At 46.7% G+C, this 15,724-nt stretch overlaps 1 protein-coding gene across 3 annotated transcripts in view; it reads right to left on the bottom strand.

Annotated features, from left to right (window-relative positions):
• Positions 1–9,512, bottom strand: part of ABCA5 (ATP binding cassette subfamily A member 5) — a 43,264-nt gene extending 33,752 nt beyond the window's left edge. The window contains exons 1-5 of one of the 3 annotated variants that reach the window (XM_058038560.1): positions 9,452–9,512; positions 5,160–5,292; positions 3,571–3,686; positions 2,403–2,607; positions 800–958 (exon numbers count right to left, since the gene is read on the bottom strand). In XM_058038560.1, the coding sequence (XP_057894543.1) occupies positions 800–958; positions 2,403–2,607; positions 3,571–3,675 (469 nt within the window). In that variant the 5' untranslated portion in view covers positions 3,676–3,686; positions 5,160–5,292; positions 9,452–9,512. Of the gene's footprint in view, positions 1–799; positions 959–1,890; positions 1,946–2,402; positions 2,608–3,570; positions 3,687–5,159; positions 5,293–9,451 lie in introns of those variants that run through there. The other 2 variants (XM_058038559.1, XM_058038561.1) reach the window with 2 other exon arrangements.
• Positions 9,513–15,724: the final 6,212 nt, after the last annotated feature.

Genomic DNA, 15,724 nt, shown 5'->3' with positions numbered 1-15,724 from the left:
GCACCATTCCCTGATAGCGGCACCAACAACACCCACAAAACAATATATGCAACACCAGGCCAGAAAAAAGGAAAATATGGGATGATTTTCCAGCCCATTCCCTTGCAGATTTACCTCTGGATTACCATTACTATCTGGATTTACTATTAAATAGGGAATCATCATCTTCAGGATCCCTTCCAAGCCAGGCCATGCCACACTAAAAACCCAAAAAACTGAGTTACAGCTGCTCCACTCCCTGATAACACCACCAACAATCCCCACAAACCAATACATGCAACACCAGGCCAGAAAAGGCCCAAAAAATGAAAATTTGGGATGATTTTCCAGCTCATTCCCTTGCAGGTTTACCTCTGGATTACTATTACTATCTGGATTTACTATTAAATAGGGAATCAGCATCTTCAGGAGCCTTTCCATGCCACAATTCCACGTTAAAATCCCAAAACATTGAGTTACAGTTGCTCCACTCCCCAATAACACCGCACACACCAATACACCCAACACTAAGCCAAAAAAAAAGCAATACAAAGGAAAATGTGGGATGATTTTCCAGCTTATTCCCTTGTAGATTTACGTCTGGATTACTATCTGGAGCTACTATTAAATCATCATCTTCAGGAACCTTTCCATGCCACAATTCCACAATAAAATCCCAAAAAACTGAGTTAGGGCTGCTCCACTCCCCAATAACACCACCAACAATCCCCACCAAACAATACACACCAAACCAGGTCAAAAAAAACACCAAAAAATGAAATTTTGGGATGGTTTTTCAGCTTGTTTCCTGCAGGTTTACCTCTGGACTCGGTGTAGATGGAGGACATGGCGATGGAGTCGTGGAACCTCAGCTGGTAGGACATGGGGTCCTTGAACACCACCCCCACAAAGTTGGAGGGCTTGAGGAAACTCGCCTCCTCCAGCTCCTCCTCACTCAAATACTCCTCAGTGATGAGGCCTGGGAGCATTAAAATATAGATAAAATATAAATAAAATATAAATATAAAATAAAATTATATATATTATATATTTATTATATATTATAATATATATAATATATTTATTTTAGATATTATTATATAAATATATATTTATATAATTTCATATATATTATATTATATATATAATATATATTCTATAAATATATATTATATGTTTATTATATATTATAAAATATAAAATAAAATTATATATATTATATTTATTATATATTATAAAATCTATATATTATTTATTATATATATTATTATATAAATATATATTTATATATTTCCTATACATTATATTATAATATATAATATATATTATATAAATATATATAATGTTTATTATATATTATAAAATATCAAATTGTAATATAAATATTATAAAAACCAGCACAAAAAACACCTAACCAGCAAAAAGCCCTCTAACTAGTAAAAAAAAACCCAAACCAGCAAAAAAACACCCAAAACAAAAAAAAAAACCCTAAATCCAGCAAAAAAACCCTAAAACCAGAAAAAAAAACCCCAAACCAAACCCAAAATCCTAATACCAAGAAAAATCCCTAAAACCATCAAAAAACCCATAGAACCAGCAACCACGCCCAAGCAATAAAAATCCTAATACCAAATAAAAAACCCTAATACCATCAAAAAAACCCCATATAACCAGAAAAAAAAAACCCCACCAAAACCAACCAAAAAAATCCCTAGAAATCAACAAAAAAAAAAAAAAAAAAAAAAACTAAAAATAAACAAAAAACCCCAGTCTTTTACATTCTCTCCTCTGAAAAATTCAGATTTTTCCTATTACGCTCCCATTGCATTCCCCCTTAAAACACTGAGTTTCCCCTTCAGAATTCCAGCATGAAATATGGGGGAAAAAAAATAAGATTTAAGGTGCGAATACCATCCTCAAAGTTGTCAGAAGCCACTTTCCTCATGATGTCCCGAGCCAGGGCTCTGGGTGGCCCAAAACCAGCAAACAAAAAATCCAAACCAAGAAAAAAACCCTAAAACAAGCAAAAAAAAAAAAAACCAAAAGCCAGCAAAAAAACACCAAACCAGCAAAAAGCCCTATAACTAGTAAAATAACCCCCAAAACCAGCAAAAAAACCTGAAAACAACAAAAAAAACCCTGAAAACCAGAAAAAAAAGAACCCCACCAATAAAAATCCTAATACCAGAAAAAATCCTAACACCATCAAAGAAACCCCATATAACCAGTCAAAAAACACCAAAAAAACCCCTAAAAATCAACAAAAAATGCCCCAAACCTTCACATTCCCTCATCTGAAAAATTCAGATTTTTCCTATTAACAGCACCACCGACCTCCCCCTTTAAACACTGAGTTCCCCCTTCAAACACAAGGCCCAGAATGAGATAGGAGGGGAAAAAAATAAGATTTCAGGAGTGAATACCATCCTCAAAGTTGTCGGAAGCCACTTTCCTCATGATGTCCCGAGCCTGGGCCGTGGGGGGGGTGTAGCCAATGACAAAATTCACCAGCACCGAGGGGTCCAGGGGGCCCAGGTCTGTGTTGGGCACCTCGTCATATTTCCTGTGAGGGTGCATCATGCTCATCAGGATCAGCCAGAAGAGGAAAAACAGAGGGAAAAGCACCTCCTGTATGGAAGAAATGGGATATTTTGTAATTCAGTATTTTTAAGGGTCAAAAAAATTCAATATATGTTCATTAGGATCAGCCAGAAGTGGAAAAACAGATGAAAAAAAAATTGAAATATTTTAAAATTCACGAAAAAAATTGAGTATTTTAAAATTCAGTATTTCAAACAGTCAAAAAAATTAATTATGTGTTCATTAGGATCAACCAGATTAGGGGAAACCACAGGGAAAGCACTTCCTGGATGAAAAAAAAATTTAAATATTTCAAAATTTAGTGTCTGAAAGGGTCAAAAAAATTCATTATAAACTCATCAGGATCAGCCAGAACAGGGAAAATAAAGGGAGAAACACCTCCTGTACAAAAAATTTGAGTATTATGAAATTCAGTATTTCAAAGGGTCAAAAAATTTGTTACATAATTATCAGGATCGGCAGAACAGGAAAAACAGTGGGAAAAGCACTTCCTGGATGAAAAAAAAAAATGGAGTATTTAAAAATTCAGTCTCTGGAAAGGTCAAAAAAAATCTCATTATATACTCCTCAGGATCAGCCAGAACAAGTGAAACCACAGGGAAAACAGTTCCTGGACAAAAAAAATGGAACTATTTCAAAATTGAGTATCTGAAAGGTCAAAAAAGCTCTTTATGTACTCATGAGAATCAGCCAGGAATGGAAAAATAGAGGGAAAAGCACCAAAAATTGGAATATTTTAAAAAAACTCATCATATTTCCTGTGAGGGTGCATCATGCCCATCAGGATCAGCCAGAACAGGAAAAACAGAGGAAAAAAACACCTTGTCCACCAAAAACATGGAATATTTCAAAATTCAGCGTTTCAAAAGTTCAAAAATACTCATCATATACTCACGAAGACCAGGAAAAATAGTGGGAAAAGCACCTCCTGCACCAAAAAAATTGAATATTTCAAAAAGCTCATGACATTTGGTGTGAGGAGCCCCTCACCTGCACACTGCTCTTCTTGGTCCTGCACTTGATCAGACAATTCTTGAAGAGCAGAGCTCGGGTTTGCCTCCACACTCCTGCCTCCCTTGGAGCTCCTGGGGCCATTGTCTGCGCTGCTTTCAGGAGAAAAAAATACAGATTTTTAATTAAATTGTTTTTAATTAAATAATTTTCCAAGCTGAGCCGGGCAGCCGCAGCGTTCGGCAGCTCTGGTTTGGATTGTCACGGAGAGGTTTCACTTTCAGTTTTTCATTTTTTAATAACTCCTGATACACATCATGTGTCTGACACTGGGAACTGGGAATGGGAGAGGCTGGGAATGGGGAATGGGAGAAATTTGGAATTGGGAATGGGAGAAAATAGGAATTGGGAATGAGGGAAACTGGGAATTGGGAATGGGAGAGACTGGGAATTGGGAGAAATTGGGAACGAGAGAGACTGTGAATGGGAGAAATTGGGAATTGGAAATGAGAGAAACTGGCAGGTGGGATTGGGAGAAATTTGGAATGAGAGGAATTTGGAATAAGAGAAATTGGGAAGGAGAGAAACTGGAAATGGGAAAAACTGGGAATTGGGAATGGGAGAGACTGGGAATGAGAGAGATGGAGTGGGAGAGACTGGGAACTGGGAAAGAAAAATTGGGAATGAGAGAGTTTGGGAACTAGAGAAACTAGGAATGAGAGAGACTGGGAATGAGAAAAACTGGGAATTGGAAATGAGAGAAATTGGGAATAAGAGAAATTGGAAATGAGAGAAATTGGGAATGAGAGAAACTGGGAATGAGAAACTGGCAATTGGGAATGAGAGACATTGGGAATGGGAGAAGCTGGCAATGAGAGAAATTGGCAATGAGAGAAACTGACAACTGGGAACCAGAGAAATTGGGAATGAGAGCTATTGGGAACTGGGAATGAGAGAAATTGGCAGTGAGATAAACTGACAATGAGAGAAACTGACAACTGGAAATGAGAGAAACTGGGAATGTGGAAATTCGGAACAAGAAAGCTTGGGAATGACAGAGATTGGCAATGAGAGAAACTGGGAACGTGGAAATTGGGAACAAGAAAGCTTGGGAATGACAGAGATTGGGAATGAGAGAAACTGGGAACGTGGAAATTCGGAACAAGAAAGCTTGGGAATGACAGAGATTGGCAATGAGAGAAACTGGCAGTGAGAGAAATTGGCAATTGGGAATGAGAGCAATTAGGGATCCATCTGGGAATTTGGGCTGAAGGTGCCCCAGGACGCCTTGGAGCCACCCCTCCACCCCAGGGCAGGACTTGGAGCTCCAGCCCAGCTCCCTGGCCCCGAGTTAAGCCAGGCCCATTCCCATTTCCCCAGTGCATCCCAGTGCCAGCAGGGTCTGTGCAGCAGCAGGGCAGGCAGAGCTGCCCCGGGGCCAGCTGTGCAATGGGCTGTGAGTAACCCCATCCCCGGCTGGAGCACAGCCAGCACCACTCACTGCTCCTCTTTAACCTCTTCATCACCCCCCAGGCCGCACGTGGCCCTGGGGAGAGGAGAGAGAAATGAGATTAATTAATAGATGGGATGGAATGGGAAATGCTCTGCCAGGAGATACCCACACGCACCTGGGGAGGGATGGAGGCTGCGAGGGCTCCTCTCTCCTGGGTTTCCCACCCTTTGTGCTGCCCGAGCTCGGCAGTCAGGGCTCAGCGTCCATCTCCCTCTGCTTCCTCAGCTGGGAACGCTGGGACATTTCACCTGGGAGGGTGAGGAACAGCAGGAGCTGCTCAGAGGGGACAGTGGCACACAGCCACCTCCAGCAGCACCAGGGACAAACTGCGGGGTTTGGCCTCTCTGCCTCTGTCAAGGATTGAAGCTCTTGAGGTGGTATTTCGTGCTCAGACTCAGGTGTTTATTTCTTACGTGGATAAGAACAAAAAAGATAAGAAATAAAGAATCTTTTTTTATTTCTTATCCATATTTCCATCTTTATTTCTAATATAGATAATTTCTGATCCATATTACAGTCTCACAAGGGGTGAGTTATGAAGTGTTTCACTAATGAGGCACAAAATAGCTATAACTACCTTTCTCTAAAAGGTCTTTTAAGGATAAACTGTCCAGTTAAGAAATGACACCTCAATTATTTTCACTTTTAACCCAACAACCAACCATTCCTGCCCTGCAATGGGGACTTTTTTATCCAATTACACAAAACCACCCAAACCCATGGAGAAGAAGAGAAGAAGATGAAGAAGAAGGTGAAGAAGAAGGAGCAGCCTCTGCCCTAAAATCTCCATCTTGCTTTATATATATTACTGTATTTTAAACCCTTAATTCTAAGTTTTCCCCCCTGTGATATCACACACTTCTAACCAACTCCACACCCACAATCCCAGTGCTATTAATCAATTTTGGAAGCTTCTCCACAGCTTCAGATCAATGCAGAGTTCTCCTGGGGGTCACTGACTGCCAGCACAGAAAGTCTCAAAGTCTCAGCATCCAAAACTCCAACAAGAAACTGAGCAATCCCTCAACCCTGCAGCCAAAACACAGTGGAAAATATGGAATTTATCCGTATTTCAGCCTCCCAGCACTCCTTCCAGAGGCTGATGCTGCTGGTGCCTGTGCAGAGCTCTGGGCTCTCAGTTATCTGTCAGACACCACATGGCCCAAACCTCCTTCCCTGGCTGGGTCCTAATGGGGAAATCTTTTTTTGGAGCACAGGCACCACCTCAGGAAGCTCCTCAGATGTCAGCACCACTATAAATACACAAATATTTAATACACAGAGCCTGTCTGAGCATGGGAGGGGTGAGAGGAGGGGAAAGGGGCTAAAAGGAACCGAATTCTCATTCCCAGGATGGCTCTGGGGGCCTCCATGGAGCAGAGACCCCACAAGGGATGTGGGATTCAATTTCTGGGAAGGAATCCCACCTCCAGCCTGGAGTGCTGCCCTCACACTGAGACTACTCCAAAAATTAAAAATAAAAAAATATTTTGCTTAAAAAGAAAAAAAAAATCAAGCTACAAAATGCTTCAACACCAAGCTACAACAGTAACCAAGCCCTGAAGGAAAAATGAGTACAACTCCTCTGCGTATTTTCAGGCAAAAAAACCTTTCCCAGTGACAGCAGAGTGTTTGAAAAATAATCAAAAGCAGCAGTTGTTGCTTACAGGTCATGAAAATCACTGTGCTTCTCCTCTGCTCACAGCATGCCCTGCAAGTGCCACTGTTTGCACATTCCAAGAGCACTCCCAGGAGTGAAACAACACCAAGGGTCCTCCTCAACACAAGGGTCTGACCCAGGAACCCTTTCCCTCAGCCACAAGATTTTAATTAATTAATAATTAGAATTATAACATTAATAATAATAATATTAATGGTAATAAAACAATATTTTAATTCTATAATTATAATATTAATTATAATATTAATTATAATATTAATAATAATGTTTTCATTAAACTCCCAAACCTGGCAAAGACGATTTAACAAGATTCAATCATCAGTGCCAGTTACTGTTTTTTCTCTAATTATTTTCCATCCACTTCCAAAACCCAAAACACTCCCACATCTCCACTGGAACTCTGCCATGCTTTCATTTACGTCAGCCAGGTTGGAGGAAGGGTCATTTGAAGAATGTTAATTAATTTTTCATATTACACCTGCCACCTCCACGTAGGCTACAGAACGATGAAGGACACTGAAGAAGCATCACTTGAAGGGTGAAAAATTGTATTTGGGGGAGGAAAAAAAAACAAGCAAAACCCTCTCTGAAACTCCAGATGAAGGAAAGGAACACAGAGGATGAGCAGAAAAAGCTGGCAAGGCATTTGAATGGATTAACAGCAGGAAAAATGGAGATAGGCCGTGAGGATCCTCCTCAGCTGAGGCACTGCCTTGTGATTTGTGCTGCTTTGGCAAGAGGGTGACACACAAACCCTCGTGGGCATCTCAATCACAGCCATGCCAAGGGAATGGCTGGCTCTGGGCTGTAATTCCACATCAGAGATGCCAGTGCTTCTTAAACACTGCTCAGCTGATCCTGGGAAGCCTCCCCTCCCTTCCCTTCCCCTTCCCTTCCCCTTCCCTTCCCTTCCCTTCCCTTCCCTTCCCTTCCCTTCCCTTCCCTTCCCTTCCCTTCCCTTCCCTTCCCTTCCCTTCCCTTCCCTTCCCTTCCCTTCCCTTCCCTTCCCTTCCCTTCCCTTCCCTTCCCTTCCCTTCCCTTCCCTTCCCTTCCCTTCCCTTGACATTTCCTTTCCTTGACATTTCCTTGAAATTTCCTTTCCTTGAAATCTCCTTTCCTTGAAATTTCCTTTCCTTTCCTTGAAATTTCCTTGAAATTTCTTTGCTTGAAATTTCCTTTCCTTGAAATTTTCTTTCCTTGACATTTCCTTTCCTTTCCTTGACATTTCCTTTCCTTTCCTTGAAATTTCCTTTCCTTGACATTTCCTTTCCTTGTAATTTCCTTGAAATTTTCTTTCCTTTCCTTGACATTTCCTTTCCTTGAAATTTCCTTGAAATTTCCTTGAAATTTCCTTTCCTTTCTTTGAAATTTCCTTCCCTTCCCTTCCCTTCCCTCTGTTCATGGGCCTTGGTGCTGCTCAGCACGTTTCCCTTGGCTCTCCAGCCAAAAACAACCCCCAAAAACCCAAAGAAAACCAAACAAGAAGGGTGTCAGCCACAGCTAAACGAGCTGTGGCTCGAGGCAAAAACAACTCATGAGTGAACAACCCCGTGGAACAGCAGGAAAATGAGATTATTGATCCTGCTGCTACAAGGCAGCAGCCGAGCTGGTCCTTCAGCAAAACTCTGCTGTGCTCTTCACATTATTGAGATTGTGGCTATAACAACATGTAATAACATAAATGCTTTATGGTAAGTTTAAAAAATGGGCTGGATTGTCTCCCTTTTTCTGAATTTTCTCCCTGGTCTGAATTTTCTCCCATATCAGCCCCAAGGGGAACCCCTGTCCTGCCCGGAGCTGCAAATCCCTTCCCTCCAAACTCATCCCTGATTCCCTGTGGGGACAAGGAATGACACAGAGCAGAGCCAGCTCGGGCTGTCCCTGCACGGCTCCTGCAGCATCCTCAGCATCCTCGAACATGTTCCTGCATCCCTGAGCATCCCCAGCAACCCTGAGCATCCTCCTGCATCCCTGAACATGTTCCTGCATCCCTGAGCATCCTCCTGCATCTCTGAACATCCTCCTGCATCCCTGAGCATCCCCAGCAACCCTGAGCATCCTCCTGCATCTCTGAACATGTTCCTGCATCCCTGAGCATCCCCAGCAACCCTGAGCATCCTCCTGCATCCCTGAGCATCCTCCTGCATCCCTGAACATCCTCCTGCATCTCTGAACATGTTCCTGCATCCCTGAGCATCTCCAGCAACCCTGAGCATTCTCCTGCATCCCTGAGCATCCTCCTGCATCCCTGAGTATCTCCTGCATCCCTGAACATCCCTGAGCATCCTCCTGCATCCTTGAGCATCCTCTGAGCATCTCCAGCATCCTCCTGCATCCCTGAGCATCTCCTGAGCATCCCCAGCATCCCCGAGCATGCCTGAACGTCCCCGAGCATCCTCCTGCTTACTACTGCATCCCCGAACATCCTCCTGCATCCCGGCAAATCCCTGAACATCCCCGAGCATCCTCTGAGTACCCCCAACACCCCTGAGCATCTCCCGAGCATTTCCACCATCCCCGAGCATCCCTAAGCACCCTCTGAGCATCCCCAACACCCCTGAGTATCACCGAGCATCCCTGAGCATCTCGTGAGCATCCCCAGCACCCTCCCGCATCCCCAGGGCGCCGCAGCCGCGGTTGCCCCGCGTGTCTCGCAGGAAGGGCACTCGTGCATTGCCCCCGTCCCCGTTCCCCGCTGTGGCTCCCCGGCGTTGCGCTTTTCTCACCGCTCAGCGCGCAGCCCCGCCGGCCCCGCCGCCCCAGCCATCGGCACCCGCGGCTACTGACGCGCACCCAGGTACGGCCCAACTCCTCCTCTTCCTCTCCGCTCCTTCCCCTTCCCGTCCCTGCCGAGCCCGAGGGGCCGGGCCCGGGCCCTGCCACCGCCCCCCGGCCCGGGACCGCCCCTCGGCAGCGGAGCCGAGCCCCCCGATAACCCCCGAACCCCGCCGGTACCCCCGGTACCCGCCGAACCCTGCCAGTATTCCCCAGTACCCTCCGGTATTCCCTGGTACCCTCCGGTACCCGGCGAACCTTGCCGGTACCCCCCAGTACCCTCCGGTATTCCCCGCTACCCCCTGAACCCCCCCGGTACCTCCTGGTATCCCCCAGTACCCTCCGGTACCCCCCGGTACCCCCTGAACTCCGCCGGTACCCCCGGCATCCCTCGGTACCCCCCCGGGCCAGCCCGCAGTGCCGGAGCCCTCCGTGCTGCTGCCCTTTCTCTCCTGCCGGACACCCCGATCCAGGGCCCCCTTCCCTGCCCTCCCCTCCCGGGGGCTCGGGACCCCTTCCCTCGCAGGGACACTGCTCCCCAGGGACCCCTCCTGTGAGAGAACCCCCTTCCCAGGGGTCTGCTCCTCCCGGGGCTCCCAATGTCCGAGCACCTCCTCATCCTCCTCCCAGAGACCCCTTTTCCAGGGACCCCATCCTCCAGGTTCCCCACTCCTCCTGAGGACCCCCTTCCCAGGACCCCATCCTATCAGTGACCACCCCTCCTGAGGACTCCATTCTCTGGGTAATCCATCCCTCCCCTCCCAAGCACCCCAATCTCAGCATGATCCCCCCTTCCCAGGGTCCTCCATCCTGCAGGTGCCTCCCTTCAAGGGACCCCCCTTCCAAGGATTCTTTCCCCTGGGTGACGCCATTCCTCCTGAGGACCCCTTTTCCAGGGACCCCATCCCCTTGAGGACCCCTTTCTCATGACCCCATCCTCCAAGTGACCCCATTCCTCCTGGGGCCCTCTTTTCCAGGTGACCCCATCCCTCCTGAGGACTCCAATCCTCCCTCCTCCCAGGGACCTCCATCCCTCCCTTCTCAGGATTCTCTCCTCCGGCCCCATCCTGATGCCTCACCAGCCCTAAAAAATCACCACCAAAGGAGATGAAAATGAGGAAAAAAGTGAGGAAAAAAGCAATTACCGTTTATTGAAGGTCCTCCAGGCAGGCTTACGGCAGAATGCACAAGTGGTACAGGCCTTTGACACTTGTATAAGTTTTATAAGAGTCCCCAATTAGAAGTACAGTTAATGAAGGAGTTCCCCTGTTGGTTCAGCCCCCTGCTGAAGCCTCCCCCTTGCTTCCAGCCCCACATTGTATCAAAACACATGGGAAAGTGAAATGGCCTTGGCTGGCTGAAGAAACAAGATTAGAGCAGCATTCCAGGAATGTGTTTGTCTCACAAAGCTTTGGAGTTAGCTGAGAAACTAAATAATTATACAACAACAGCCAACAGAGCCACAAATACAGGAAAAATACATAAAAAGCAAAAATCTTTGGGCATCAATCCCTCCTGAGGGCTTCACTCGCAGGGATCCCATCCTCCAGGTGAGCACCTGTTCCAGAGACCCCATCTTTGTGTGGCCACCTTTCCTAGAGACCCCATCTTTGTGTGGCCACCTGTTCCAGAGACCCCATCTTTGTGTGGCCACCTTTCCTAGAGACCCCATCTTTGTGTGGCCACCCCTCCCAGAGACCCCATCTTTGTGTGGCCACCTGTTCCAGAGACCCCATCTTTGTGTGGCCACCCCTCCCAGGGACCCCCATCCTCCAGGTAACCCCCTCCTCCAAGGGATCCTCTCTTCCAAGGTTTCTCTCCTCCTGGGCATCCCATTTTCTCTCTGGCCTCCTGTCAGGATCAGTCCTAGTGGACAGGTGACCTGATGGTTCGTGGGAGTGACCTCAGAGTGCAAAAACCAACACGGTGCAAGGGGGTTTGCAGTGATAATCAAATCAAATGCAGTTTTATTGAAATAACCACAGCAAAAATGTGATAGAGGGATTAAGGGAGAGAAAAAGATAGTGAAAGGGAGAGGAGAGAGAGAAAGGGAAGGAGGGGGGATATAGCTACCAACGCAGAGACGAAGTCCTTTGGTCCAGTTGAGGATCCGCCTGCTACACTGGGGAGATCTCAAAGGCTCTGGCTAACTCAGAGGTTTTTATTACTGAAAATTGTGAGGGGGGTGAAACAGATACAATGGGGAACAGATGGAACAGGTAGTCCATGTTCTCAGTTCTTTTTCTTGTGCACACAGCTGGCTCAGGCACTGGCTGAGGAGATCTTCTCCACATTTACTGGAAGTGATGTGTTTGCATCAATGAACCTGTGGCTCAGCACAAGGATGATGCATTTGCATCCTCTGCAGCCCAGATTGCCAGCAGGAATTCAGAGCACCTTATTTTGAGGCCTCCCTTTTTCTGGGAGCTGGAAAGAGGCTGAAATAAACTGTGCAAAACCCAAATTGCTCCAGTGTTTACTGCTCCAACTGCAGCTGCACCAAACTGCAGAGGGTCCTTGGTCTCTCTCAAAGCAATCAGCTCCTGGACACCAAAAATATCCTGATATTCAGACCCAGGGCATGATTAACAAGTACAATTTATCCCTGGATTTAAAGGAAAGGGCTCAAAACCAGCTGAGAATTGCAGCATTTTGCACCCCTAGAAGTGATTGTGCAAAATTCAGTTCTTTAGGAGTCAGGTTTGCTCACACCATGCAGGACAGGGTTTTACTCCACGCCCTCATCCCCCTTCTGGAACAACATCCAGGCTGGCTCAGAATAAAATTTCATAAAAGAAATTTCAATCTTGGCCTAAGACTTGGCACAAGGAGTCCCAGCCCAGAATAGATTTTTACGGGAAGTTTAAAACCTCTGGGGAAAAAAAAAAAAAAAAAAACCAACAAAAAAACAAAACCAAAAGCTTTAAAGTGAAGCATCAAGAGAGCTCAACAAGAGCCATGGCAGCAGTTCAGTGCACAATATATACATTGTGTGCAATGCATATAGAATGCCATAATTACACCCAGATGGGTACAAACATAGATTCACTCTGGCCATGAGTAATACCTCATGATTGCAGAAAAAAGAAGCCAAATGCCTATTTTAAATCAGCAGAGTTTGAGGGGGGAAATGTGACCTCTCCCTGATGGGGATGTGACAGAAAATGAGAATTTTTGTCAGCGCCACTGTTGTGTGTGGCACCATGCCCTGGTCCTGCAGCCACCTGCCCACCTCCAGCTGTGCTCCCTTCCCAGGGGTTTTCCTGGCTGGATTATTGGATATGATTTCCTGCTTTAAAAAAAGCTCCTGGCTGGTTCTGCACTGCAGCACACTCCAGATATCCATGTCAGTTAAAGGAGGAGATGTTTCCTGCTGCCATCCCAAAAGAAAGATCCCTTCAGGCAGAGGTGCCACCTGTCCTTGTTTAGCACTGGAGCTGCTCAGCCTCGTTCCACCATGTTTTAGAACATTTTTGCAGTGGGGGGAAAAGATGACTTCAGTTTTAGATTTCATATGTTTCAGGTTCTGTGCTGCTTCAGTGTGTGGGGCTGGGCTCACATCAGGGGATGCTGAGCTCTGTGCCCAGAGCAGGGAGACAAAACAATTCCTGCTCCAGCTGGGCACCAAGGACAAATGATCCAAATCTCAGCCCAGGAGCACAAACCCCGTGGGCTGGAGAGAGAAAAACAAGCAGGGTGGGACTGGATGGGCTAAAGCTGGGATGGGACAATGAACTGCAAGGTGCAAATGGAGCAGAACTGATCCCAGGGAGAGACCCCGTGCCCGGCCGTGCATTTTGGGGCCATTTTGGTTCATTTTGGGTTCAATTTGTGACCATTTTGGGTTCATTTTGGGACCATTTTGGTTCACCTTGGGTGCAGCCCTGGCTGGGCTCTTGTGCTGCCCAAGGTGGATCCATGGAGGAGATGCTTTTAATAAATCCCTGCTTTATTCTGTAACTCTGCCCAGCTCTGGTCCAGCTCACCCTTCTCAAGGCATCAGTTCCTCCTCTTTTTCTCTCTCCCTGGCTGCTGGTAAGGCCTCTCCTTCTGCCCCTCAATATCCAGGTTTCTCCTTGCCTTGCACGCTCCATACTGAGAATTTTAAGGCTGGGTGGGACCCCAGCATTGCATCCACCTGAACAAATCATTCTGCATCCCTGGGGATCCAGAGCAACGAGCAGTTTATGACTGAACCCTTGACTGAGTTGTTGAATGAACCTGCTGAAGAAAGGGGTGCCATGAAGGAGTTGGGCACAAACACCAAGAAACTGAGTGCAAAGGGCAGAGCAGTGCCTTGAGGTGAAACCCTGCCCCAAATCCCAAATCCCAAATCCCAAATCCCAAACGCTGACATCTTCTAGGAGCGAGGGGTGCAGGGGAGTCAGGGGAGGGCTGAGGCCACATCTCCTCACAGCCACCCACCAGCGATCCATGCATTGTCACCCAGCAGTGTCACCAAGCAGTGTCACCCACCAGTGACCCACACAGTGTCACCCAGCACCGGGCACTCAAACAATGCCAGCTGAGTGAGCTGCAAATATTAAAGCCAGAGGGGCTGAAGGGTGATGGATCTGACCCTAAAGATGGAGCTGCCAGCCAAGGGGGCTGAGGGTGATGGATCTGACCTCAAAGGTGCAGCAGCCAGCCAGGGGTGCTGAGGGTGATGGATCTGACCCTAAGGAGGGAGCTGCCAGCTGTCCCTGCAGGGCTGAGCAGGCTCAGGGCAGTGCTCAGAGCCTGCAGCTCGGGATGTGACCCTGAGAATGCACAGACACAAAAGGGCTGGGGCTGAGGGCTGCTCTGAGTGCTCCCAGCTGCCCCAAGGATGAATTTGGGTTCATTTCTGCAGCAAAGCAAACCCAGAGTGTGTCATACACAGAGAAGGCACAAAGGAGAAAATGCAAACCTAAAATACCCAGCAGTGTTTGCAGCATTAAACCCACAGCAGCAGGCAAGGAAAAAGCACCACGCTCAGCTCTGCCCAAAGTGGGACAGAGGGATGGGACCTCTGACTTTCTGCAGCAACACAGAAAAAGGTGACCACAAAAAGAGATGTGACTGGTAAAATTTCAGGTTTTTTCTAAGAAACAAAACCATCCCCAAGTGCAGGAGTGCAAGGCTCAGAGGGAAGGACAAGCAGTTAAAGACAGGCCATGTAAAAACTCCTTTTCCCCCAGTCCCAGATCAATGATTTTAGAATGGTGAGGCTGCTTTAGTTCACCTGTGCATTCATTGCATATTTTTCTAAAAATGTAAAATTCCTACCTGCTTTTCCAGCTCTGTCCCTCCTCTTTAGGTTCCCACACACAAACATCACCCTCACCCCTCCTGGAAGAGCATGCTTGACTCATCACTACTGTCCAGCCAGATTTATGGCTCTAAAACCTTCTTATTACTAAGCCGAAAGTCATTTTTATTTACTGGCCTCTGCCTCTTTTATGAGCTGCATGTGCTTCTTGGATCATTTTATCCTCTCAATTCAGCTCTTCAGCTAAAGAGAGATTTTACCAGCATCCCACCCTATGTGTGCTGGGGCAGCACAGTTTGTTTAACTTCTGAGCATTCCAACTTCTCCTGGGTTTTTGTCCATCGACTCAGGGAAAAACTGGGAGTTGAGGGCTGCAAGAGGAGGAGGAGGAGACAGAGGAAATTCAGACAAAAGGTAAGATGGGGCTGAACTGCAGGGGCTGTGTTTGGCCTCAAATTCCTGCAGGCTGCAGCTCCCGGGGAACAAAGGAATGCAGGATATCAGCGGCAGCACTCAGCCCCTGAGGAGCAGATGGTGCTGCTGCCATCAGCACAGCTCATTGTTTCTCACCTCCTCCCCAGCATCTGCACCCTCTGTTTGCTTTGGGTTTGCTTCCAGCTCCTGGCCCAGACATCCCTTGGGAGGGTCCCTCATCCCAGCTGGGAGAACTTCCTGCACTTTATTCATCCTCTGCAGTAGAGAGCCAGGGCCTTTGGGGTCATTATTCCAATTATTTTGAATTTCCAGCTTGTTTCTGTACCTTGGGAGCATTAGGGAATGGTTGCATTCTCTTGTCCAGCAAGAGAATGTGGGGACTGACCCCTACCTGAGCTCAAAAATAATGAGAAATTTCATGAGGTTCTGTGCAGAGGATGGGATCACACTTGAAAATGTCATTGTCTCGTTGCCTGTCACAGGACAGACCAAGGCAAACTTCTGTACACTTGTTCCAAATTATCCTTCCTTCCCCATT

The sequence above is a fragment of the Melospiza georgiana genome, chromosome 21 (genome assembly GCF_028018845.1).
Source record: "Melospiza georgiana isolate bMelGeo1 chromosome 21, bMelGeo1.pri, whole genome shotgun sequence".
Taxonomy (NCBI): Eukaryota; Metazoa; Chordata; class Aves; order Passeriformes; family Passerellidae; genus Melospiza; species Melospiza georgiana.
This window is presented reverse-complemented; position numbering and strand designations above follow the sequence as displayed.